This window comes from Tamandua tetradactyla, chromosome 2 (assembly GCF_023851605.1).
Source record: "Tamandua tetradactyla isolate mTamTet1 chromosome 2, mTamTet1.pri, whole genome shotgun sequence".
In the NCBI taxonomy this organism is placed as follows: domain Eukaryota; kingdom Metazoa; phylum Chordata; class Mammalia; order Pilosa; family Myrmecophagidae; genus Tamandua; species Tamandua tetradactyla.
The window spans coordinates 183,432,049-183,458,917 of record NC_135328.1 but is presented as its reverse complement, the minus strand read 5'-3'; the positions used below and the strand labels follow the sequence as shown (position 1 = coordinate 183,458,917).

The window sequence follows — 26,869 nt, the reverse complement described above, 5'->3', positions numbered from 1 at the left end:
TGCTGAAGGGCTGGGGTACAGGGGAGACCTGGGGGCTCATGGAGGCAGCACCTGGCTGGCAGGCGGTCGTTTCTCAGAGCAGTGGAGACCCTGCCTGCTGCAGGCGGTGGGCAGGGCCTGGGCCATCCCTCTGGCCTGATGCTCAGGCCAGGATGTGCAGCCACAGCCATGATTCAAGGTGGGACGGGAAGCTGGGCTGGTGGGCACAGGGCTGTGAGGGGCAGAGGGTATAATGAGGAAGTGAGATGCTGGTTAATAAATAAACAAAAAAGAAATTAAAGGACAACTCAAGGGCAATAGGTTTCTCCTTGCTTCTCATTTAACTCTGGGCCCAGGAGCTTGTGACATTCATTAAACAGGACTCTTGGCTGTCTCAGGTGCTGGGAAGCCATGGCTTTCCAGTAACCTACATGGTGGCTGGTACTAAGGATCCTCTTCTGCTGGGGACACTTCTAGGGCAGCTTATAGGATAGATAATTAGGGTTTGGGAATAGGACCCAGGACAAAGTTACTATTAGGAACGGAGAGCAGGCAGAAGGTGAGGGAAGGGAAATATGGCAGATAGGGACCTGGGAGCCAGAAGACTGGGACCCAAGGTCTGGCTTCCTTAGAGAAATTGTGTCCCATTGCTGGGCCTCAATTTCCCCCATGCTTATCTGCAGTGCAGACATGGGAGGGGGGTGGTGTAGGAAGTCCGGGGCCAACGCTCTGCCTGCAAAGCCCTCGAAGAGGGCACAGCTTCTGCTCCAATCATTGGTCCAGCCTGACAGGCAGCTCGTGGAATCAGGGGAAAAGTAACAACAGCTGTACTTCTCCCCCACGTGTGCATAGCATGTATATACTTCTCTCCCATGTGCACAGCACGTGTGTGCTTCTTTCCCATGTGTGCACAGCATGTGTGTGCTTCTCCCCCAGGTGGCTCACTCTGAGGACTCTAAACACCCACAAGGGGCACTGCACACCTGGCCACCTCTAGGGCTGTAAACACCCGCAGGGGGCTCTGTGCAGAGCTCTGTGGGCAGGGGTGTCTGAGAAAGTAGAGGCAGAGCATCCCCAGGCTGATCCCAGGAGAACACGGTCCTACGATGTGCTCACTGTTGCTCTGGGAATTGCTTTCTTTCCTTATGGTCATTCACACGACAAAAACAATAAATTCCCAGCATTAGCTGTTGTCTCAATCTTATTAATTAGTAAGTTTGAATGGATGGATAGAAGAGGGAAGAATGGATAAACGTGAGGCCTCTGAATTGAATGCATACAAAGATGGGTGGATGGGTGGCCAGAGGGATGGGTGTACAAGTGGATGAAAGGAAACAGGGAGCGAAGGAAGAATAGGAGAGGATGGACTGATGGATAGAGACATGGGAAAAGATGCAAAGATGAAAAATAAATGGGAGGATGGATGGACAACGGGTCATTAAAGATGGGAGGATGGAGAAATGGGTGAATGGGTGAGTATGGCTGGTTAGATGGAGAATGGAAGGGATATTTATAGGATGAATGCGAAAAGAAATGGGCAGATAAATGGACAGGAAGTCAAATTGTTAGATGAGAGGATGGGAGAAATGGGTAAATGGGAGGATGGATGGGTGAATAGGGAGAGGGCCCATGGATGAACCAAAGGGTGCTTTTTAGTTATTCTGAGAATTTTAAGGATCCCTTAGGGTTATACTGAGAGGCTAAAAGCCTGGATTCCCTGAGATGTGCAGGTCAAGGGATGTAGGGATGGGAGGGGAGATGGTTCCTTTCCACTTTTCCACCTTTGCTCCTAGCCCAGAACCCTTTCCTTCTCAACCTGGATTCTTCTCTTATGAGTGGATCCTCTACTCCTGGCCAAAGGTGAGCACAGCCATAGCTTCCAAAGTCATCTTGGAGCCAGAGGGTCCCCAAAGGTCCCTCTCTGACCTGTAGAACTCTGTCCTCACTGTCCTGAGCAGGCAAAGCCTGAACAGGACAGTCACGAGGTGGGAAAAGGCAACTGGTATCACCCATGAGCCAGAGATAACAACTGTCCCCTGAAGTTCTGGAAACAGGCCCACCTTCCCCTGTCAATCCCAGGCCCCAGAGGACTCCGAACACTGCTCATTTTGGTTACATCACACATCACACGCATTCTACCCGGAATGTTTTTTCAACAAAGTTTGATGCAAGCACACAGTGGGGGCACGATATCCATGCATGAAAGTATCTTCTCATCACAGATGCAAAGTGTTGGAAGGAACCCCAGAGACCACTTAATCCAACCCCATTCAGGCAGGTGCTTCCCTGCTTCTGATGAATTCAGAGGCCAGTTGCCGGTGGCGTCATCAGACAAGACTGTTGGTTGTCTCAGGAGCTGGGATGCTACGGGACAGCTCCAGTTAACCAACATGGTGAACCAAGTGGCCCAAATCTACACTGCTAGAAAGCATAAAGTCCACCTAGAACTGCCCAGAATCAGGACTCTGGGGTCTTGCTTGTTCCGTATTCTGGTAGAATGGAACAAAGATGGTTTGGGAGCTGGACAACCTTGGGCTTTGCCACTTGCTAGCTGTGTGCTTTGGGCAAGTTTCTTAACCTTCTAAGCCCTAGTTTCGGCAACTGTACAACAATACCTACCTCGGTAGGGGCGCTGGGAGGACTTGATGAGATGATGCAGGTAGAGTGGCAGGAGAGTGTGTTGGTAGAGAGCAGATGCCCATCACACAGTGCCTCCCTTCCTGCCCATACCACGGGGCTTCCCCAGTACAGCCACTCTTCCCCGAGCCCCTGTGGATCTGTGCCACGCACCATGCTAGTTGTGGAGGAGAGGATGCTAAGATGACGTTCATGATGAAAATGGCTTGACCCTTTCAAACTGGGCCTTAGGGGGCTCTCAGGAGAAAGCACCAGGGGGCTCCCCAAAGGCCTGCTTCTCTTCTAGCCCATCCCTAGAAACTGCAGGGGAGGAGTGGGGAGTTTGAGATGATTTTGACTTTGTCTCGTTGGGGCTGGTGTGAGTTACAGGAGCATTCTCTGGATGAGCAGCCCTGAGTTTTAGTCCTGGCTCCATGTGTAACCTCTGCACTCTGGGCTTGCCTTCTCTGTGTAATGAAGGAGGTATACCAGATGGCTGCAGGCACCTTCTTCAGCCTGCAAATCCTTCCCCAGGCAAAGGGCAGAACCTCGCCTCACCAAGCAGAATTCACAGCTTCTCACAGTCATCCCCGAGACCCACCCAAAGCCCAGCCGTCCCGGAATAAAGGAGGAAAGGAAAGCAGATGGGAAATGATGGGAATCTGGAAGAGAGACGGAACCCCTGCTAAGAGCATCCACCAAGGACCCTGTCTGCTCATTTAGCTTTGACCCACTGCCCTCTCCCACAACGCTGCTGGCCTTATGGACATGAGGCCTGGCCACAGCTGCCATCTCTGTCCCCTGGGCGATCGGCGCAAGGGTCTGTACACGGCACAGCCACCCCTCTGGCCTCTGGGAACCATCTGAGAAGAGAAAACAGGCCCTCCCAGCAGGCCTTTTCCAGTCCCACCCACTGAGACACAGCTAGCTCCCAGAGGCCTGAGCTGCCGCCGTAATGTCTGACACAGAGACGGAGACACAGACAGGCAGACAGAGACTGACAGAAAAGACTCCCCAGGTAAGGGTGCAGCCAGGTGGCAGTGATGTGAGGGTACCCAAAGGCTCTCTAGGGCAGACCCCACCCACAGTTCCCCAGGCCCAGCCTTAGCTCTCACGCAACCTGGATTAACCCAGAGCTCAAGAGGAAGAGGGGAGGGAGCCGATACGGGCAGGCTGCTGGACAGACAGCCTGTGAGAGGAGGGTGGCTTGTGTTATTTGAGCTGATGGGCTAACAGCCTCACCCCTCCAAGAAGACACATGGCTCCAGGAGGAATGAGAAGCTGCAGTGTCCGGCCCCTCCCTCCACTCCCTAGCATGCAGAGGGACAGCTAAGAGGAGGCTTTTGTTCATTCAACCTGCCACCCACCCCCAGCCCAACCCCTCTCTGCCAGCCACCAAATCTGAGATTCTACCATTTCAGGTTTATGCACTGCTTTGGCTCTTGAAGGTTTTTGCCTTCTGGAAGCCCCCTATGAACATTCAAGAAAAAGCTCGGCACAGTCCTTGGTCGCTGGTTGAGAGGCAGCCTCATGGGACTCCTTCGGGACAGCATGGGAAAACCTTCCCACTGCGGCTGGGGGTGCGCCTCCAGGAAAGGCGGAGGCTGGACAGCCCCTCTGCTCAGATTACGTGCTCTGGGCGCTGCAGGGCTGTCCCGGCACAACCAGACACAGGGAAGGGACCGAAGACAGGCTCGGTGTGGCTTCTGGCAATGGCATCACCTGGAAAATGGGCGTTCCCACCAGGGACCCAGGCTTCTTCCAGACCTGATAAAATTGGCAAGGCAGATGAAACTGAGTGAGGACCCCTCGGGAAGACTGCCTGGGATGGGAGCTCAGCCAGGATGGGTCCTTAGCTTCCCAGGGAGTGGTGGCCTGGGGCTGTGTGCTGGGTACCAGGAGTGTCCCGGTGGTCCTTGATCCACAGTCCTCTTATCTGGGCCGGGCAAGTCATGATGAGAAAGGAACGGCACGGTTCCCTGGGCACACTGGGGGCACAGCGCCAGCCTCTGTCATCCCCTCCAGAGAAGAGGAGGAACTGCTCCCAGAGAGGAAGATGATGGGGCTGCTGGCCAGGAGGCAGGGGGGCAGCTAGCTACAGCTTGTCATCTGCCCTCAGGGAGTCACTTTCTTCGTCTTCAAGGGGGATTTGTACAAGAGGTCTTCAGAGTTCATTTAAATTCTCAGCTGATTATTCCCACCTCTCATTCCACAAAGTCCTAAGGCCAGAGGAAGGGAGGGTGGAGGGGATACCGAGGGAGCAGAGCCATGAACTGGTCTGACATATGCTGGGCCGAGCTGCCTGCAGGGCTCGGGATGCCATCAAAGCATCCATGGGACAGGTATGGAGGCTCCTGGTCTGTCCACCCTCTCCAGCTACCCTTTGGGACACTGCTTATGTTATACCAAGAGAGGAGAGGATCAAGGAAAAGGAAGCAGGACTCTGGTTGCCTCCATCCAAACCCAAACCTGGGCAGGAAGCTCTGAACTCAATATGAGGAGGTTGGTGAGAAGAGAAAAGAGGGTAAGGGATAAGTTAACGGGATCAGGAGATCAGAAATGGCAACACATCCAGGGAAGAGGGCACTGAGGCAGGGCGTGTGACAAATTCACCTCCTGACCTGCTACAGAGGGAATGGTGGGGCCAGGCAGCACACGGATGGAGGGAGAGGAAGGCTGGGCGCCTTCACTGGCGGCCTCTCCAAAATGGCTGCTCAACCTACCAACAGAAGGAAGGGCAACGAGCAGCAAAGCTCAAGTTTGCCCTCGGTGCCATCCACTGAGTAACTCCATGTCACCTGTGGGGCCAGCATGGAAGGCCCCAACTTGCTTAAAAGTGAAGGCAGGACCCTCGACCCCAATCCACGACCCAGGAATCTGCAAAGTGCAAGAGGATGAAGCCACCAGGATGCCAAGGGCACAAGCGCCTCTGTCAGCTCAGCTACCAAGCAGCAGTGAGCAAGCAGCAAATGTCTTCTCTGCCTGTCCTGCAGGAGGAGCCAATGGAATTAGCAGAGGTGAAAAGCTCGATCCAAGAATCTCACTGGACTCAGCCCCACCAGTCCACACTAGAGTCCTGTATGGCTGCAGAAGGCCAGGTCACCGCCACCTCCCATTCACAACTTCTGAGGCACATACCCTCAGCAGCTGGCCCTTCTTCCTTCCACAGGTGACTGTCAAAGCCTGTCCTGACACTGATGTGGGGCATGGCAGGGGCAGGAAGGGCATAGCTGTCAGTCCGGAGGGGCCTGTGCTGAGAGCTGCAGAGAAGCTGGGCGGGGCAGGGACATGGTCGGACTGGCGGGGCGGGTGGAGGCAGGGGCGAATGCTGGCATGAGGAGTGACGATGCAAGTTTGTTAAGTGGCTCGGAGTGGAATGAATTTCCAAATGCAAGAGTGGCAGTGATAAGTGCGGATGCTGGAGTCTGTCAGATCAGTGGACAAACGGCTCAGGAGGCATGCAAAAGGAAGGGGTGATGAGAGAAAATGCAAAACCAGGACCTGGGCTTAAGAATGCTGCCCGGCGGGGCAGAAGCTTGCAGGCGCAGGGGCTGTGCGTGGAGTCCAAGAGGCTGGGTGGGAGCAGCCCAGGGGATGCCACGGCCCAGTCTGGAGCCAGCTTCTCTGCCACTGGGCGCCGAGTGGGGTAGGAACCCAGGCAGCGGGGTGCTCCAGGCCCCAGGCAAAGAGCTCTGTGCTGGGGCTCCCAGAGGGGAGCTCCCGGCAGTGGGCAGGGCAGGTGCCCCAGCTGACTATCTCTTACCTTTGGTTTTAAAAGCAAAGTGACAGTGCTTGCACACATAGGGCCGGACGTCAGTGTGGGTGCGGATGTGTTTCTTCAGCATGCTGGGCTTCTTGCAGCGAATTCCACACTCCTCACAAACATATTTCCCTCGGCCGCGGCCTCGCACATAAACATACTCTTCGTTTGATTTGTACCTATGAGCAACAGGCGTCATGGTAAAGGAAAAAAAAAAAAAAGGAGGAGAAGAGGCAGATTCCCACCTCGCAGGATGCACACGCTTCCTGGCGGACAGCAGGAGTGGAGGACGCCGAACCACAGAGAGCCACGGACCCCTGTGCCTGCCCTGCCCCCCGGACAGCAGGGGCTGCACCTTCCTTTTCCCCCTGGAGGCGGCAGACATTGATGCTTCCTGCCCGGGAGGGAGAAGCTCCAGATGCCCAGACTGGCCTCCTTTCCAGAGCCAGTGCTCTAGGCCAACGATGACAAAGAGGAAAAATAGTAATGACGACGACAGCTCTGGCAGCTACCATTTTGCAAAGGGCTTCTTGGCTCTGGGCCGGGCACTTTGCCAGAATCAAACCACAATTGCCTCCTGAGACGAGTGCCCTTAAGAACCAGAGGTTCAGAGAGGGCCACATACTTGCCCAAGATCCCAGGGCCAGAAACCGGGCCTAGAACCTGCCTGTCCCAAGGCCAGTCCACCTCTCCTGAGGGCCAAGAAATGCTGAAACGGTCTGCCAGGAAGCCACCCAGATGCTCGGCGAGGGGCAACAACGGGGGATAACAGGACCGCCATTATTTCCTGTCCTAGAGAGAGGGGAAACCAGGGGCCCTGCGTTCTTTCTCCCACCCCCATCTCCAGTCAAGTCCGAAGGTCTGTAGGACCCAGATTTGCAGCCGCCTCGGCTCTCACAGGCTTCTGGGGATCAGCAGGGATCATGGCACAAAGTGCCAACAGCTTTCGGGAGCTTCCTCGGGGGGCTGCCCCCCCCACTGCCGGGCCTCTGAGCCGCCAAATCAGGACGCTCTTATTTCCACAGTTAGAAGGGAACTCACGAGTCCCACGAGGCCCCGCAGGATTTGCATCCAAACTGTCTCAGTCTAATGCTATCAATGTGCAGTCTCCAGATGGGGGTGGGGAGGGCAGTGGTGGGCATGGGGCAGAGGGAGGGAATCCTGGCACACTTCCAGGAGGGCATCACTCAGGGGCCTTGGGCTTGGAGGGAGCCTGACCTCCTGGCCTGCACCCTGTTCACACCCCTGCCTTGCATGGCACACCAGAGAGGCAGATGCCATCACATCCCTGCCCAGGGGCTGGCTGAACTCCAGGGGCGGTGTAGAGGGGAGGGCGGCGGCTGTGGGGGGGAGATGAGGAAGTGACAAGGGGCACTCCACTCTGTTCTGCTGGGTCACTAGGTTATGGCTGAGGGAAGTCACAGGACACGCTCCAAAAGACCCTGCAACTTTCACACCCCCAATCCCCCCTCCCCCACAACCCGCCCCGTGTACAGTCCATGAGCACAAGCAGACCCTTCTTTTTGCAGCCTCAGATTTGGCACACTGGTACCTCTTGGCATCTAAACCCTCCTTTTATTCACTTTTACAGACCCTGAACCAGTCGGTTTTAGGTGCTCGGGTGGCCAGACTTTTCACCCATCTGGGGCAAAGCGCCATCGTGTGGTCAAGGGGAGAAGCTGCAGGCCCTGGCTCGGCTGGGCAGTGGTGCCTCAGCTTGCCCTGGCGCCATGGAGGGTCCGGCTCCTGTGGGACTACGGCCCACCCTCACCGATCCCTGGACCCAAACCAGCGGCCCATGCCCGCGTTTTAATTCCTATGTCCCTGCATCCCACTGGACACCCAGCCTCTGGGTGAAGGGAGGCTGAGAAGGGTGCCCTTTTCCCAGCTAGAAGACAGGAGTGAGGATGGTTTACTCTCTTCTGCCACCAACTGGACATTAACTTCACCCGGTCCTGCTCAGCGGGTCTGTGCCTACCCCGACCGCCAACTACGAGGGAATCCTCTTGCATTCGCCTTCCCTTACCCCCACTGCTGTGTGTGTGTGTGTGTGTGTGTGTGTGTGTGTGTGTGTGTGTGTGTGTGTGTTTGTGATGTGAGGTCACACTCCACACAGGCCCATGGCCACTCGGACTTTTTCCACATTTTGGCTTCGCTTTCTGTTCAAGCCAATGCAAAAGCAAGCACTGCTGAGCATCTACCTCGGTTGCTCTCAGAGCCTTTCATTTCTTCCTCCACACCAAGCTTAAATGGCACATGGTCTTTCCAAGTGGAAAGAGAAAAAGAGAGAGAGAGGAAAAGAGAGAGAGAAGGAGTGAAGGGGAGAAGCAGCTGTCCCTGCCCACACTCACTGCACAAATACTTGGTGCTGATCAGGGTCTCGTCAGCACCCTCCTCCTGGATTCCCAGGGGCCTGTAACGCTGCACAGAGACAAGAATGACATCTTTCTACACCCAGCCCTTTCTGAAAGGCTGCCGGCCCTGGGCTGGAAACTCGCAGGTGTTGACAGCTGCAGAGAAATACTCGGTAAAGAGCCAGAACGGGAAACCAGAAAGCCTCGGTGGGACCCACGGGGGGCCGGGAGGGGACCCGGTGCTGCCGCAAGGTCTGCTGGCCCCTCCCCTCTCCTGCCCATCACGCCTCCCCCTCCTCCACCCACGGTGCCCTTTGGCAAGGGAAGAAGGGACGGACCCTTGCCTGTCCCGAGGCTGCCAGCCAGCCTCCCAGGGACAGGCCTGGGCTCCCACTGACTCCCAGCTCCCAGGACAGGGAGAGATTTCTCCGAGCCCCACTGCTTGCCTATCTTCTGCTATCCTGACAAGTTGGGGGAAGGGGGGTGGGGCGGTCAACCAGTCTGGAAAAATAAAAAAATAAAAAAATAATACTTTTTTATTTTTCTATTTCTGTGGATTCCAGAGTCTGTCTTAGATGGAGGGACCTTGAGATCAGACAGCCTGACTGCCCGAGGCTCAGCGTTGTGACCACCCGAGGTCCTGCGGCCAGAGGGCAATGGCAGGACAGGGCTGGGACTCATGTCACCTGAGTGAGTGGTGGCTGCAGTCCCCGGGCTCTCAGACCCCAGCGTAGAAGCCGCTTTCTGTCCTGCTGCCTCGGGTCAGGGGCTGAGCAGGATGTCTGGGAGGGGTGTGGAGCTGCCAGGCTCCTCCGTATGGTGCTATTTTCATTCTTATGCAGCAGCCCTAGGACTAGTGGACCCAGAGGAAAAGAAATACATCTTCAAATTACCCCTAAATCGGGAAGGTCATTTTCTTCATTTAATAAGGAAGGAAACAGAGTCAGAGAGGCGAAGTGACTCACCCAAAATCACAAGGTAGCTAGAAAGTGGTGAAGCTTTGAGCACATAGCTTGACCTAGTTTGAAGTCTTCTCCTGCCTTGGCTGCTTTTCCTCCAGCCCCACTGCCGATGACCCCTGAGCTGCCTGACTCTGGACAATAACCACAGGACCCCTTGGGTTGTGGCTGTACATTCTTCTGAGGCATTTCTAATACCCTATGGCATCTACCAAGCATTCAAGTGTTCAGCACAGAGCCCCCAAGGGGGGTGGCAGGCGCCTCTGCTCAAGATGCCAAAAGGTGGGATTTACTAGAAATTAAATGGCATTTCTGGAAAAGTGATGGATGAGGGTAGTTCCTGGACTCTGAATATGACAAAGACCAGCAAAGAAGCTGGTCTGTAAGGTAGTGAGCTCCCGGTCACTAGCACTTGACCCAGAGGCTAGAGGAACAGCTTGGCAGGCCCTATAGTAGGTGGGAGGTTAATGATTATCTGGTTCCCGTGACAAGGCCAGTCCCAGTGTAGAATACGCTTGACATGGATTAACTAAAATTTATTCCCGTAACAGCATTATGAATGGACGTATTCATTCCTAAGGACAGAAGACAAACGCAGGCTCGGGGCACTAGAAGGGGGTGGGCTGGAAACACGATTGAGCAAAGCCGAGGAGATGTAAGAGGGGAGTGGTGGGGACTAAAGCAGTCCCTCTCTGAAGGGGGCTGTGGTTGCTCCTTCCAGCCAGCCAAGTATTGCTTGGGGGTGTCAGATCTTCCAGCTTTTCAAGAAACCATACATTGAGATTAAAAACAACAACACACAAAAAATACTATTAACAAATCCTCATATAGCTCTTACTTGGTTCCAAGCACTATTTTAAGCACTTCAAAAACTCATCTTGAATTCATATAATCTGTGTAACAGCCCTATGATATAGGGACTCTAATCTTCCCTATTTACACATCGGAAAGTAGTGTCACAGAGAGGTCGAGTAACCTGCCCCAGGTCACACAGCCAGTGTATTAACTGAGCCAGAATTTGAACCTGGGACAGTTTGGCTACAAACTCCATGTGCTTGACTGCTATGCAATTCTGAAGAAGATCTGAAATCGCTTATTAAACAACAACAACAACACCATGGGTAAGCCAATAAAATATGAGGTGAGGCGAATCCACCGTGGAACTAAAGTAGGGGTCGTGTAGCCAGGAGGTCAGGCAGCTAGAAGGAGCTGTCTCACCTTCAGGCCCATGATTTCTCTCCAGCAAGCTGCATTTTTCTCTTAAATGGGGGGTTGAACCCAATGTCCTCCATGTTACCTTCCTGATCTGAGCTTCTATGAGGCTATTCTGCATTCACATCATGGACTCTTCCATACATTACCAATATTTTATCATAAAACCCTTGACTCCCCTCCAAATTCAGGTATTTTAAAGATTGCCAGATTTCTGATTTTATTAGGCTCCTGTTTCCAAATATGCCACCTCCCCCCCCCCCCCCACCTACCCAGGAGAGGGCAACTTGGATTTAATCATGCAAAGCAAGAAGCAGATGTGATGAGACATGCATACCCTGTGGCCCTCTTTTGCAGGCAACCTGTAAAGTGAGGCTCAGGGCTGGTGCCCAGCAGCCACCGCACCCTGGGAGGTCTGGCCACGGGCGGCGGGCTTGGACACGGTGACACGCTGCTCTCTCGAAGAAGCTCAGAAAGGAAGGGACGTCTGTAAGAAGAGGAGCGAGTGCTGGGGGTAAGGCCCACTGAGCCATGGATCTGCTAAAAATATTCAGTTGCCAAGAGGTAGGAAACACACCCTCTGCGGGAAAATGAACTGGGAGAGCTGGGTTGTAGGTCACTGGGGAAGTTCATATGGGGTTCTGGACACATGCCAGATTCTTCTTTTGTCAGGGTTCTGCGGAAATTAAATTACATCACAATGCAGGGTGGTGGTGGTGGGACAGTACATGCGCTGTCCAGGGGTGCCAGGAATTCCGCAGCACACATGTAATACACGCCCCGGCCTAGATCTCACCAGCAGAGTCTCTATTGTAAGCAATGCTAGCTGTGTGCAGGGTTCTGTGTATTTACTCAGCACTTACTCACGCCTGGTCTGAGCCAGAAATCCAAAGTAAATAAGGTTGGATCTCTGGTGTGAATATCAGCTGCTTAAAAGATCATAAAAGAAGGAGAGAGAAACAGGATTACAGACAGCGTACAAAGTGCTACGAAAGAGCAGAGAAGACCCAGCCCAGGCTTAGGTGGCTTTCTCAGAAGAAATGCCTTTTCCTCCAGGTCTTAGTGGATGGGCAGGGTCTGAGCTGCTTGGATGCAGCTTTTGTGAGAACCATCTCGGCGCCGCGTTCAGGATGTGTGTGCTCCAGGAGGGCGAGAGGAAGGAGCAGAAGATTCTAGAACCTTCAGCGGTGGCTGGACTGAGGGACAGGAGGGGGAGCGGGACAGACACCTTCTCTTACACCTTCCGGACGGAACTAAGCACCGCCCCATTTTGCAGGCTTGCTACTACGAAATGGCATGTGCACTATTTCCTCGATTGCACGGTTGTGAATTTTCCATACTCGGACACATCAGCTCCCAGCCTCGGCTGCTGGGAGAAAAAGCAGCACTCGGGGGGTCTGATGCCCAGAGTGTCTCCACAAACAGGAAGAGCCTTTATGCTAAAGAATTTGAGGAGATAAGTGCGTGGCTCTGGAGTGACTTCACAGTGACCAAGTGCAGATGCCTGAGAACTACCAAGCAGGCTCCAAGCCTGGGCTGAAGCCAGGGCCCCGCTTCTGACCAGACACAAGATTAGGGTGGGAGAGGGAAACAGGAAGCCGGAAGGGGGGCCCCTCATGCTCCGAGAAGTGAAACCACCCAAGAGGAGTGGACCCATGCAGCACTGGGTGGCGGTGCTGCAGCCTTCAGCAGCCCCGGGGCTCTACAGCAGTCACCTCCAAACTGTGGAGATGGGAGGCTGAGCAGTGGGGGTCCTGGGACCCTCGTCTCCCAACCACGGCAGCTCTGGACTGAGCTGTTTTCCCGAGTGGGCATCTGCATAAACTTAACTTTGTTTAAAAGAGTTCTGTTAGTTTAAAAACAACCTGAAAATTTCTAGTAGAGAGTATTTGTCCTGGAAGGTCCTTAAAGCCTTCCACTACCCTGGAGGGAGGGACCTCCAGCATCCTTAGAGTTGGTCCTTTCCAGGGCCATCCCGGCCACGCCTTCTCACATGTGTATACTCTGGTACCCAGGGACTCAGTTTCCCAGGCAGCTCCTGCTCCCTCTGGGCAGCTCTCCTGCTACTGAGCTCAAATTGCCAACCTGTGCATCCCCCCCACCATAGTCTGCTTTCTGGCTAGTCCAACTCCTCTTCCCCATGACAGGTCCCCAGGGACACTGCTCCACTCGGGGCTCTCTCCCCCAAGCCTAACGTTTCCATCTTCTCCAGACATGGAATTCTGGTTGCTCCTGGGCCTGTCCACCCTCTCCTGGACCCCTCTAGCTTGTCCTTCTTAAGGTGGGATAGTGCACAGCAGCTGCAAGCTCACAGGGGAGGCTGGAGCCAGCCCAACCTGAAGGACGCCCACAGCTTCCATCATCTCATCCTCTTCCAGCCCCACTTTTTCATTCCCCAGGTAGGAAGCAGGCGTGGAATGGGGAAGTGACCAGAACCTGGCTAGGACTCCAGAGCGTGGAGGGCGCTGGGCCACCTCTCACCCCACGAGCTCATAATTACCAGCACTTGCTATGTGCCAGGCTCTGTGCCAAGTCCTTTCTACATAATGCCTCTTCTCATCTTTGCTAACATTAGTGAATACATGTCTTATTCCTAAAAACTATCCTCTAAAAAAAAAAAAAAAATCCAGTCAGGCCCACAGGTGCAGTGTTTTATCAGGGACAAAGAACTAGCCCTCATTTGCTGAGTGCTTACTCTGTGGTCGGTAGTTTTTATAGGGATTATGTCGTGGGAGCCTTGGCACAATCCCACACGACAGCCCTGGTATGAGGAGCAGAAATGAGGTTGGAAGGTCATCTTGAGGCTGGCTTGAGAAAAGCCTCGGGTGCCAGGTTCAAAAGTTTGGCCCATGTCTTGCAGACAAGGAGACGCGGGGAAGGTGGTCAGTCAGAGGTGGGGTCTGGGGAGCAGGGCTTGGGAACCCTCGCGTTGGGGCTGTGTGGGGTGAGATGCACTCTCAATGGACACAGCCCCCAACTGGGGGTCCGGGCACAAATGGCCTGTAGGGACGTGGGTGAGAAAACAGGAAGGAAGACTGTAGTCAGAGCTCGGGGAGTGAGGTGTCTTGTCTGTGGTCACACAGCTACCGGGTGCTGGAGTTGAGGCCTCTGCCTGGCCTGATGGTGAGGCAGCAGGGTGCAGATATGGGGTGGGTGGGGGGATGGAGTAAGGCTGCCCAGGTCCAGTTCCTGTGGCCCTATTCCTGCTGGCTGTGACCCTGGGCGAGCACCTGGCTCATGGCGGGGGTGGGGTGGGTGGGTGATGGCCACCCAGAGCAGCTGGTGTTGGCTGTGGCTGTCGTGGTGCAGTCTTATGGCCGAACCTCCTGGCCATCATTCCAGGGCTGAGCCACCCCTTCCAACAACAGCCCTATTCCTTAAAACCTCTCTATGGAAATGGTATTCCCCGACCCAAGCTGGCTTTCAAGCTATTTAAGGATGCTGCTGCCAGGGCTTTTGTGGAAGGAAGAATCCTTTTGTGAGCCCAGTGGCTGCCTCTTGGGTGGCTGGAGCACCTGACAGTGTGTCCTTTCCCCTGGCTGTCCTCCAGAGCTGCTCCACGTCAGGCCTTCTCAGCATACAGCCCTGCCCTCCCCCAGGGTCTCAGACAAGCCACAGGACACCCACGTCCTTTAGTCTCCTTGCCTGTGAAATTGGGACAGTGTGTGTGTATGTGTGTGTGTGTGTGTGAGTGCTAGATCAGTGTCTCTAGTTTATGAGATGCTAATCCACAAAAGGATGATATAAAAAAATTCATAGTGGCAGAAAGCAGAAGAGTGGTTACCAGGGGTGGTCGGAGCAGGGGAATAGGGAATTATTGTTAAATGAATGGGTTCTGGTTTGATGATGAAAATAGTCTGCAAACAAATAAGTGGTGAAAGCTACACAGTACTGTCTGTCAATGTAGCTCATGTCAAATAACTTTCCACATAAAATGGTTAAAATGATTGTTAAGTTGTGCACATTTTACCACAATTTAAAAAAATTTAAAAATTAAAATAAAATTTAAAAAAGTTTTGGAATTGATGTCAGATGAGGTTAAACGGGTTCCTTTAACATGGGACTTCTCAGAGTCTTAACTATGCTGTTGGGCGTTGTGACTCTCTAAGAGGGTAACACAATGTAAAGCATTTTCCAAACTCTTCTGACCGTGGACCGCCCCTTCCTTTAGACGGCAGATCTCTCAGGACTGTTGTTCTAGAAAATTCTCTGGGAAACACTCAGGGGGTCTAAGACCATACACTGCCTTTCCTCCTTACAGAGACTTTTATGTCCTGCCTGGTCGGGGACAGAGCACCCGCTGTGCATCTCCAAGACCATAATAATCAAAGTCTTCAGTAAATGCCTGTTTATGAGGGGTTCGCAGGATTGGGTGGCCTTGAGGGCAGTTCTGTTTACTCTGTAGCCTTAGAGCCAAGCACAGGGAGCCCACAGGCCCCACACACCGTGGAGGCTCACATCCCTCTAGAAAGGTGCATCTATATATTCTAATGACGTTCCCCAAGGGCCGTCCACTTGAGGTGTCCACCAAGCTCTGGACACCCCCATGTGGGCATCTCTGTAGTCCCACACACTTGGTGTGGCCAAAACTGAGCTCTTGAGATTCTGCACAAATGCTGGCTGCCTCAGAGATCACTGGAATCAAGGAACGCACCAGCCTTACCCCAGACTCCCCCTTGATTGTCTCCCTTCTCACTCATTCCCACCCACCTCTGAATCATGCTCTCTGCAGCCAGCCACCACCCTGGCCTGAGCCCCGGTCAGTGTTGGATCTCTGCAGCTGCCGCCTAATGGGTCTCCCCACAGCCTTTCTTGCCCTCTCCTCACTAATCTCAGTATAGCAGCCAGAGCTGCTATTAAAACGCCCCACTTATGTTGCTTGCCTACCTACAGCCCTGGGATGGCTTTCCTGTGCCCTCAGAATCAAGGGCCTCTTGGGTATCCTGGTCCCTGAGCCTCCTCCACTCACCCTCCAGGCGCCAGTGATCTGGGTCTTCTTGGGTCTCCAGCCTGGATTGTTTTCCATCCCCCTCCCTGCTCTTTGGTTAAATCCCAGTCTTCCAGTTTTGCCTGCCACTCCAGGAGCAGTGGAGTACAGCAGTAAAGAGTGTTGGGCTCAGGAACCAGAATTCCTGAGCTGAAATTAGGCTCTGCCCCTTATTAGCTGCGTGACCTTAGGCAGGTTACTTAGCCTCTTTGTGTCTCAGTTTGTTCATTTATAAAATCCACTTTATATAACGTCCTATTTCTTGACTGGTAATAACTGGGCGTAGTTATATGGGCATGTCCACTTTATAGTAGTTCACGGAGCTATATTGTGATTGGGATTTTTTTGTGCTATATGTTTCAATTAAAAAGTTATTAAATAGTAGTATGTACTCACTGGGTTGCTGTGAGGTTAATGTAATTGCATAAACTATATGCTAGGAACAGTGCCTACCATATTAATAAGGGTTTGGTCAATATTCACCATAATCTTGCATTTTTTCTTGATAGCACTCATCAGTTAGATTTATTATTCAGCAATGTAAGGCAAACCAAGTGCCTCAGTTTGGATAGGTTGAGAAGCCTGGAGTTGTCCCCATGATCCAACTCAGACATGAAGCCAATGCTCTGGCAATGCGTGGACCAGCTGATAGGACAAGAACCATGATGGAGACTCTCCACCATCTCCTTCGTCCCCAGGCGTGGCCAAGTATGCAAAGGGATCCAAAACGTGCTGATGTGTACACAGAAGCCATTGGGAGCCTTCCAAGACCTCAGCCAAGGGGCCCAGGACCCCCTCAGGAGCCCCCTGGATGATGATGACATGCCCACGCTCATCAACCATTGCCCCCATTTCTCTTGATCATTTCTCCTGATTGACCCCAGAAAGGTCAATATAGGGATGAAGACGTAGAAGAGGAGCAGCAAGGGAAGGGGAAGCTGATGAAGGTGACATGGATGGAGAGGAAGAAGAGGCTGAGGCTGAGGAAGGCCATCCCTAACAAGGTCCCAAGGAGTCAGAGGAAGGGGATGATGGTGAGGAGTGAATTTCCACGACGGAGATGGAACTGCTGACTTGCAAGGTGAAACACGTCGGCATCCAAACTCTGACACCGAGTACAGTGCTGAAGATCTAGTGTTAGATCCTCCTATGACCTAAGAGGCGAACGATGGGGAGACTGGGCCATTCTTATACCTCAGCTGTCCAGGCAAGACTACTTTTGAAATGGAAATCGGTAGGATAAAGGATCAAGTTCCAGACAAAGAAAATAAAAGGAGACAACAAAAGCCTCAGTGACGTTAATCAAATAGATTTATATTAGGAAGACAAAGGTACACAAGGAGTAACAGCTGCAGAAGAAATTCTGGTTTAAGAATAAAGGGATTTGGTGTTTTGCTGTTGAAAAACACAAAATAAGACTCCCCTGATGAGTCGGTAGACTGGACCTTACAAGTTTTCCATGAACAAGCAGCCCTTCGTCAACCCATCGCCTGAAATATCTGAATGCTACAATTTATGAGTAAGTTAGTGTCCAGAATATGGGGCTACAGGAGTCATGGCACAGCTGCCTGCAGGAGGGATTGGGGGATGATTTGAGCTCCTACTTGCTGCTCATGTCTCAACTTCCCTTCATTTAAATGCTTTTAAAGCTTTGGACAGTTCTCAGGATGACAGAACACCATCATAGAGGCTGGCAGGGTGAGAAATGTGGCCATCAGAAAGTTATGGCCATTTAACTTATACATTAAAACCAGACTGTGAGGGTTGTCACTGCTGGCTCATCTATCCTCCAGAAATGCCATTTCCGTGGACTCTTGGTCGGATGAAATGATGTGGTGATGGGTTAGAGCAGAACATGTCACCTGTCCCCAGGCACAGGGAGCCTGATTATGACCCAGGGGTCAGATATGAAAGTGAGTGGGAAGCTGTTATGGACATTGCCTTACTGGAGTCCTCAAATGTAAGTGAAAAGGGGGAAATAAGGAAGTTTATTAACTTCCGTGAACCTCGCCGACTGGGAACTGCGCCTCATGCAACGTCCAGTCTCCTGTCCAATCTTTGTCACTGTTGGAGAGTAAATCATGTACCCCACAAAAGACATGGTCAACTCTTAATTCACATCCTTGTAGGGCCTTTGAAGATGTTATTGTTAGTTAAGGTGAGGCCAAATTGAATCAAGTGGGCCTTAATCTGTACGACTAGAGCCTTATAAAGAAAGGAAATTTGGCTGCAGTAAGAGAAAGCCAGAAGTCCATGAAAATGAGAAAAGCAGACGTCAGGAGAGAGAGAGTGCCACGTGACAGGAGGCAAAGACGCAAACAAAAAGCTCTAAGGATTGCGGTAAGCCAGCACCAAGATGCTACAGACCTTGGCGAGAACATATGGCCTAGCTGATGCAGTGATTTTGGACTTGTAGCCTCCCGAACAATGAGCCAATCAACTTCCTGTTGTCAAGCCAATGATTGTGCTTGGTATTTGTCATAGAAGCTCTGCAAACTAAGACATCTTGCTTCTGCTAATTATAAGTGCTCACCCTGGTGCTGCAAGCCACAAAAGATACCTTAAGGTTTCTGACAGCCATAAGTGGGTATTTTCTGTTGGAGTATGAAGCAACCCTTTGCTGACCAGATCTCTGTGTGACCTATGACCAAGCTGGAGAAGGAGGTGTCTGCTCTGATGACTCCACTCAACTGTCCAGCCATCTTCTGCACTGGACAGGCAATAAAGAAACTGACTGTTCAGATTTCTGGGGGATCCTTCAAAATCTCTATTTGATTACTTTTAATTCTGTCAATTGATGGAAGGTAAAGGAGTGGGGTGGTTAAGAGAGGTGTCTCAGTTCTCCCTGGGCTCCCTCTGAAACCATCATGCATGTATTTTCCATACTGGAGCATCCTGTGAGACTTTGTGAAGGTTTCTTGCCGGTAAGGGACTTAGAAACCATTGAATCAGATGATCTCTAACATTCCTAAAACTTTCCCAAAATCCCTGTAAATGGGGAGCCATGGGAAGTTCTGAGGGGAGGGTGCACCCACGACTAGTCTGCAGGAATGCTGCTGGGGGTTGCCCTCTGGAATAAAATCACAGCGGGCTTCCTGGAAGTCCAGTTCACACCCTTTCTCCCCAAAGCCAACCCTCTGGAGCTTATTTAATGCTCCAAAAGGAATAATAAACAAGACTTGGGACAAGCACATGTCATGGCATACAGGAAGGTCAGCTGGGGGCCAGGTTGTTCTCAGAGGTTGGCACAGGGTAGGATTAAGATGCTGGCTAAGGAACACAGGCTTTCCTCCGTGACCAGTTAGCTGCAGGGCCTCGGGCAAGTCCCTTCCCTCACTCAGTCCTTAGTTTCCGCCTTGGTAAAATGGTTCTCTTCCCGCCGTTATGGAGTTGAATCAGGCCCAATCCTATTTATTTTGCCTATAACACATATTTTGCATATGTGCTCAGGGTCTCACAGCAGGTCAGAAAGTGGAGCTATAACTGGAACTTAAGGCTTCCTGAATCCTCATTCATCGCTTTTTCTCCTGTGCTGCATTATCTCTTGGTATCAACTCTGGGCACATAGCACTGCCTCTGCAAAGAATACCATTCTCCGATTAAATTTTTCAAGACCCAAGCAAGAAAAATGTTGCTTCCTCTAAGAAGTGCCTCTGACCCCAACCCCCATCAGTCTGAGATGGTGTTTCTTCCTATAAGATCCCAAAGACCACTGTACTGAGGTGGCCACTGGTGGGTTCTTGATGCCATGCTTCTGCCTCCCTGATGCCTGTCTCTGGCCAGACCTGGGGGGGCTCGGGAAGCACAGATCTTGTATCCTTGTAAGGTAACAGCAATGGCAAAAATCCTACAAAACAAATATCTGTGGTCTTTTAGTATTTGCAAGGCATCCTTCTAATCAGGCAACCTCCTTTATTCCTACTACAAATCAGTGAGGTGGCTAATATCATTCCTGTTTTTCAGATGAGGAAATAGAGGCTCAGAGAGGTACAGTAACTTGCCCAAGGTCACACAGCAAAAAAGCAGCAGAAGAAGGACACTGATCTCCCACTGCTCCGCTTGGGATTAAATATCCTTCTGACTATCTCGGCTGGAGTAGATGCTGCTGGTGGGAAGAATGTTCTTCAGAGTATGGAGAGGGGCGTCTCCCCATTGCAAACAAACTCTGCCTGGTGCTATAAACCCCTGGGAAGCACCATCATCACCATCGTGTCTATACACAAGCATTCACTGGGACCTGCTCTGGGCCTGGCCCTGGAACTTGGAGGGGTGGGGACAGGGTTCTACCAGGGACTTGCTGTGCAAGTGCTGTTTATGAGTTAGAGGAAACAGATAGTAGGGTACCCCAGTTAGTGGAAATGGGATGTGGAGAACAGAACACAAGATTTGAAGCCAAATAAGGCTGACTTTGACTCTAGCTTTGCTGTTCATTCAGAGAGACCACGGGCAACTTCTTTCACCTCTCTGAGCCTCAAGCCCGACATGGGTAGGATGGGTATTTATGTCTACATAGCTGGGGGTGCTGAGGGTTAGAAACTATAAATGTGAAGTATTGAGTTCCATATCTGCTGATGGGGAGGTGGGGATGTGGGAAGGGGGACCACAGGGCGAGAAAAGACAGGGCTCAGCCAGGGGCTCATGTGCTGTACCTCAGCCAGGTGGTCACCAGAAGTTAACTAAGTTGCTTGAAGGCCCTGCTGAGAAGGGAAAGTGAGGGCTGCTGGGAGAAGACATCCCTTCACTTGGAGGGTGCCTCCCTCCACCAGTTGCTGTGCTATAACCGGGCACCCCTCAGGGATTGAAAGCAGTAAATTCTGGGCACAGAAAAGCAGAAAGCACTCTTCACAGCAGGCTGGGAGCTCACGGAGGAGGGTTTTAGGGACAGAATAAAAACATCTCTCAGAAGGGTGTGCCTATACTCTCAGAACAGACACACGAAAACATGAGGTGGCTAATGGCATTCTTGTTTTCCAGATGAGGCTCAGAGAGGTTAAGTAAATTGTCTAAGGTCACACAGCCAGAAAGATCATACTGTACCTTGGCCAGGTAGTCACCAAAACTTAAGGTTTATAAAGTAAGGAGACCTCAGGCAACAGGGGGCCTGCACTCACCCTTTGAGGCTGTGTGACCCTGCAGGGTCAATGAGAAGGGTGAAGCCTAGAGAGGGTGAGTGCCTTGCCGAAGGCTGCACAGCCATTACCAGTAGGGCCAGGACTTAAAAGCCAAAACTCCTGCCTTCTCAAGCAGGGCTGCCGCCTCACCCAGTAGGCATGACCTCACTGCAAATGCCCACATGCTCCCCACATACTTTCTGCACCAGGCCCAGTGCCCAGTAAGGAACTGAGTCAACAAATAGTCTCTCCAGCAAGCCTGTGGGCAATTCTCCAACAGCACTGGCCCTGGCTGGATGAAGCATCACTTACAAATGCTTTAAAAGCTTGTGCAATGCTTTTTCAGAGGCGCCAGTAGCAAGAAGGCAGCCCTGCGGCCAGAGTTAAGTCCAGTTGAAATGCAGATTCACTTCTAAAGGGCTGGGAGAGAACAGATGCCGCTAACATGTATCACAGATCTACTCAATTTTGCTGAGACAGAAGTGTCCATTGGTTTCCTGACTTTTCACAACAACTGTGTGGCGGTAGAGCTGTTTATCACTATTCCAAAGAGGGAGAAGCTGAGGCCAGAGAGGCTCAGTCACTTGCCCTAAGCTACACAGCCAGTAAGCAAGCAAGCACTACCACGTCATACATCAGAACATTCTGATAGGGTCCACTGTCTCCATTTTTAAGCTTATAAAGTTACATGTTTTAAATCACATATGGGTTTTATGAAACATGTTTTCCCTGCCTGTGGGCTCAAAAGCTAGCCATTGGAGAAGCAGCTATTTGACACATATAGAAAATAATAAATGTCAAGATAAGGTAAAATAGCAGGTCCTGGGGGCAGTGGTGGTGGGGTAGGGGGAGGTCAGGGAGGCTCAGGGTCTGGGGGCACTGGCCAGGCTGGGTGTGAGCATTTGAAAATGGAGGGGAGGAGACGGCCTTCCAGGCAGAGGGAACAGCATGGGCAGAGGCACAGAGATAGAAAAGTGTGGGATGCTCAGAAGGAAAAGTGGTAGGAGCAGAGGGAAGAGCCTGAAGAGTGGTATGAGGCCTGAGCATCCATGGGGTATCATGGATGGAACTGGGAGCCAGAGAAGGTTCTTTCTGAGCTGGGTTTATGGTAGAATTGTAAGGGTATCAGGCTTTGGGGGATTTTTAATATAGCCAAAAATTCATGGAGCACTTACATTTCAATGATTCTCACTTATTCATTCTCACTCTCCTATCCCCAAAATGAGACAAGAGATAGGGCCTCTTCTATTTGATGGAAAAGGGATAAAGGTCCTTCTCCCACAAACCACTGACACCTGTGACCCAATCACAAGACCACAGGCCCCTACTAGGTCCCCCACCTCTCTTCTCTGGCTGCCCTCCACTTGCCTGTTTATTTCCTTCCCCATTCCAGCTTCACCAAAACCCTATTCCTCCAAGTGCTAATACTCTGGCCAGCCTCCAGCCTTCACCCTTGCTTATTCCATCTGGAATAATCCTACCCATCCCGTAACCACCCCAGTCCTTTACTAACTGCAGCTCATCCTCAGACCTTTCTGAGCCCTCCTTGGCCCTCCCGTCCAGTGGTCTCATGGACAAAGCCATCAAGGAAGGGCCAAAATGGGAGATGTGGGACTCATCATGCAAGGTAACAAGTATTGGGCACTTATTGTGTACTAGGTGCTGTCCTGGGCCCTGGACCTGCAGCCATGCATTTAATCCTTGGAACAACCCTATGCTTGGTGACTATTACTCTCCCCACTTTGCCAGTGAGCCAAGGAAGGAATGGAAGACATGTGAAGAGAAGACAGTGGAGCATAGACTTAAACCCTGGTGGAGTGGCCCCAGAGCTATGTTCCTGACCCCTTCATCCAGCCTGGGGGATCGCCAGCTTCCTTCCAAGCACTCTACAATTCCACTTTATCTGCACCAGCTCCATGCTGCACGTGTGAGTCTGCTGTCTCATTTAGTGCTCACCTCTCTGGGCGGCACGGACACCGCGACCCTCCAGATGAGAAGCCAACATGGACGGGCTGACACCTTGCTCCAAACCACACAGCCTATGGGGGCAGAGCCACGGCCAAGTCCAGTCTCTCGGGCTCCAGACCCGGTGAACTTTCCATGAGACTGGAGAAGCTGACGCAGAGCAGCGTGCCCAAACGCCAGCCAGCTGCTGCTGCCCTCCCCGTGGCGGCCCTGCCCCAGCATTCTGGAAGTGACCATGCCACAAACTGCATAAAAGCCTGCGGCGACACTCTGGGGAGATGCTCCTGGGGCAGGGGTGTGCTTGAGAATCCACCCCAGGGACCTGCACCTCGTGTGCTGTCCAAGGGCCTCAGTGGTGGAACTGGCAGTCAGAGACGCTCGTGGTCCTGGAGTTCCCGGGGCAACGTGGCCCGCACGAGGTGGGGGGTCATGGAGAGACACCCCCACGTCAGACTCATCCTAAGTACTCACGGTCATGAAATCACAGGTTTTGCACTTTAATTATATTTTCCTTCACATATTAAAATAAAGCATGACCACAAGGGGAGAAACATTTGTCCGCGTGCCACCCAACCTTCACAGCCTCTGGAAAGCTCTCTCCCAGATACCTGCCAACAGGCCCCATCACAAATCTTCTAATAACAGAATCAAGGTGCCCAGGGGTCCGGGTAGGAAGGAGGCATGGGATGGACTCCTGAAAGGATGGAAGTGACTTCCTAGGGACAGCGTATGTGCACGTGGGAACCTCTGCAGGGGACACGGAGGCTCGAGCGGTGCCAGTAGGGGGTGTGGGCAGGGTGCTGACTCGGTGGTGGCACAGTGCTTGGAGCTTCTCACAATAACCCTGAGAGGTAGTGATTATTTCCCCCAATCTACAGATGACAAGACCGAGGCCCAGAGAATTTAAGCTATTAGACCAAAGCTTATAGGTGGGGAGTGACAGAGGGAGGGTCGGAATATCTGTCTAACCTCAAAGCCCCCGAGGTTGCCACCACTCACTGTCTCAGCCCACAGGGAACAAAGGAGGTCAGCTGTAGGGGGTGGGGGCTGGCAGGGGCTGGCACAGGTCAGCTCTGCAGGGGAGTAGGCATGTTCTGTGGGCCTGGCTCCTGAGAATTTAGGGGTGCTCAGGTCAGGGAGTCTGGGTTGGGAGGGCTGGAAGGGGGAGGAGAAAGGGCAGGGAGCTGGACCAGGCTTGGGGAATGTGCTGGTTTGAAATGATGTATGTACCCTAGAAAAACGATGTTTTAATCCTAATCCCATTTTGTAAAGGCAGCCGTTTCTTCTAATCCCTATGCAGTACTGCATGTTTGAAACTGTAATTAGATCATCTCCCTGGAGACGTGACTCAATCAAGAGTGGTTGTTAAGCTGGATTAGGTGGAGGTGTGTCTCCATCCATCTGGGTGGGTCTTGATTAAGTTATTGGAATCCTATAACAGAGGAAACATTTTGGAGAAAGTGAAGGATTCGGAGAGAGCAAAGAATGCTGCAGCACCGTGAAGCAGAGAGTCCATCAGCCAGTGACCTTTAGAGGTGAAGAAGGAAAATGCCTCCCGGGGAGTTTCATGAAACAGGAAGCCAGGAGAGAAGAAGCTAGCAGATGACACCATGTTCGCCATGTGCCTTTCCAGATGAGAGAGAGAAGCCCTGACTGTGTTCACCATGTGCCTTCTCACTTGAGAGAGAAACCCTGAACCTCATCGGCCTTCTTGAACCAAGGTATCTTTCCCTGGATGCCTTAGATTGGACATTTCTATAGACTTGTTTTAATTGGACATTTTCTTGGCCTTAGAACTGTAAACTAGCAACTTATTAAATTCCCATTTTTAAAAGCCATTCCGTTTCTGGCATATTGCATTCCGGCAGCTAGTAAACTAGGACAAGGAACACTGGGCCTGGGGTCCCGAAGGCCAGGGACAGGAAACCAGAGGTGCAAGGCTGCGGGCCGGGCAGGGAGCGAGGTGCCTTGCCGACTGCTCACAAGGCCGACCATGGGATCTGTAATGGGGGCACAGCCAGGCATGGGGTGGAAGCAAGTGGGCACTCCGGATACACCCGAGGACAGGAGTGGGACGCCAGGCACCTCCTGATGCAAAAACATGCTTCTTTGTTTCTCCCGCACCTGAAATATCCGTAAATCCCAACAGCTACACTTTCAAAACATTCAGAATCTGGTTCCTTTCACCACCCTGCTGCCAGCCACCACCATGGCCCTCTCAATTGTGGTCACAGCCTCCTAACTGCTTCACCTTTGTCCCCTTCAGCGTGTTCTCAGCACAGCAGCCAGATGATCCTTTTAAATGGCAAGGCAGACCCTTCACTCTCCTGCTCAAAACCTTCCCATCTCACTCAGTGTAAAGACCCGAGTTTTACAAGGGCTGCTGAGGCCCTAGTGGACCACACACTTCCCCCCTCCCTGCTCCCCCACCCTCTGCTCCAGCCTCCTCGGCTCCCTTGTTGTCCTTCCATCCAGCAGGCAGCTCCTGCCTCAGGGCCTTCCCACGTGCAGCTCCCTCTGCCTGGGATACCCATGTCCAGATGGCTGCAGGGATTGCTACCTGGCCTCCTCACCTCGGGGCACAACACAACTGTCACCCGCTCAGTGAGGGTTTCCTTGTCCTAAATTGCAACACCTCTTCCCAAAACTTCATATCCCCCCTTCCCTGCCCCTGCCTTATTTTTTTTCCGTCGCAATTATCACCAAGCAGATCAGATCTATTTACTTATGTGTCTTGTTTACTGTCTATACAGGCCAAACTTGACATATGCTTTGTTCACTGTAATACCATGAAAGCCTACAACAGTGACACTTAATAAATACCTAATGAATGAAAAAATAAATCATGTGTGGCAACTGTGTCATGTGCCAAGTGTCAGGCACCAAGACCCCAACTGGCTCGGGTTCCTGCTGCGAGGAATAACAGCTTGGGAGGAGGCAACGGGACAGACTGACACACAGCAACAGGTTCTGATGACGGAGGGCAGAAGATTAGAGGGGCACAGACATGGGCGGGCTGACCCGGCGGAGGGGCTGGACGTGGTGCGGAGAGAGGCCGGGGCAGTTTCCCACAGCAGAAGAAAGCTCCCCTGGGTTTGGGGGCAATTACCAGGTGGGAAACGGGGGCTCGGACGCCGGAGGCCAGGGATGAGGTATGTGACAGCACTGCAGGCGCTGTGGAAGGGAAAGGCGGATGCTGGAAGAAGCCCTTTGGCCTGGCTGCCACTTGTCGGGGACGGGTGGGGGAGCCCAGCCCTGTGGGTCCCAGCACCCTGTCACTCCTGAGCTGAAACGATGGTAACCCCAGGGCTTGGCCTGGCCTCTGGGGGATGAGAATAGCAGTAACACAGCGCAGTCAAGCATGGCGAGAGCTAACCCCTAAAAGGGCTGACGGCCCGCCACGGAGAGGATAAATCCCTTTAATAGTCACAGCAACCATGAGGTAGTACCATTGCCACCCCCCCTTCACAGAAGAAGCTGAGGTTGAAGTGACAAAGAGGTAAGAGAACTTGCCTGAGACACAGTTAGTGGCAGAGATTTTTTTTTCAGCAGTCTAAAAGAATGCATGTGAACTCTTGCTCACCGTGCAGACTAAATTTAATCACTTGTTTAAGTAGTAATAAAAATACAATCTTTTATGGATCTTGTGCAGACTACAAAAGAGGGAAATTATTACCATATATATGATTTTTATACTAGGCGGTTTTCTTTGATGAGTTGCACTGACAACTCCGCATACAGAGGCAGAAGGCTATGCATTTTAAAAGAATTAGTGTTGTGAATTAGAGACTTTACATAGTTACCACCACTGGTACTTTTCACCATAGTTTGTACATATCACATGGTCATCTTATATAACATTACATTTAAAAATTACTTCTGAGTGACACTTGTACAACAATCACACCCCGTGAGCTGGTTAAGGA

The 26,869-nt window shown here is 52.0% G+C and overlaps 1 protein-coding gene across 6 annotated transcripts in view; it reads right to left on the bottom strand.

The window, feature by feature from the left end:
• The window catches only part of HIVEP3 (HIVEP zinc finger 3), a 553,422-nt gene that overhangs the window by 12,738 nt on the left and 513,815 nt on the right, over positions 1–26,869 (bottom strand). For all 6 annotated transcript variants that reach the window (XM_077150041.1, XM_077150042.1, XM_077150039.1 and 3 more), the window contains one exon: positions 6,359–6,534. In XM_077150041.1, the coding sequence (XP_077006156.1) occupies positions 6,359–6,534 (176 nt within the window). The remainder of the gene's footprint in view (positions 1–6,358; positions 6,535–26,869) is intronic.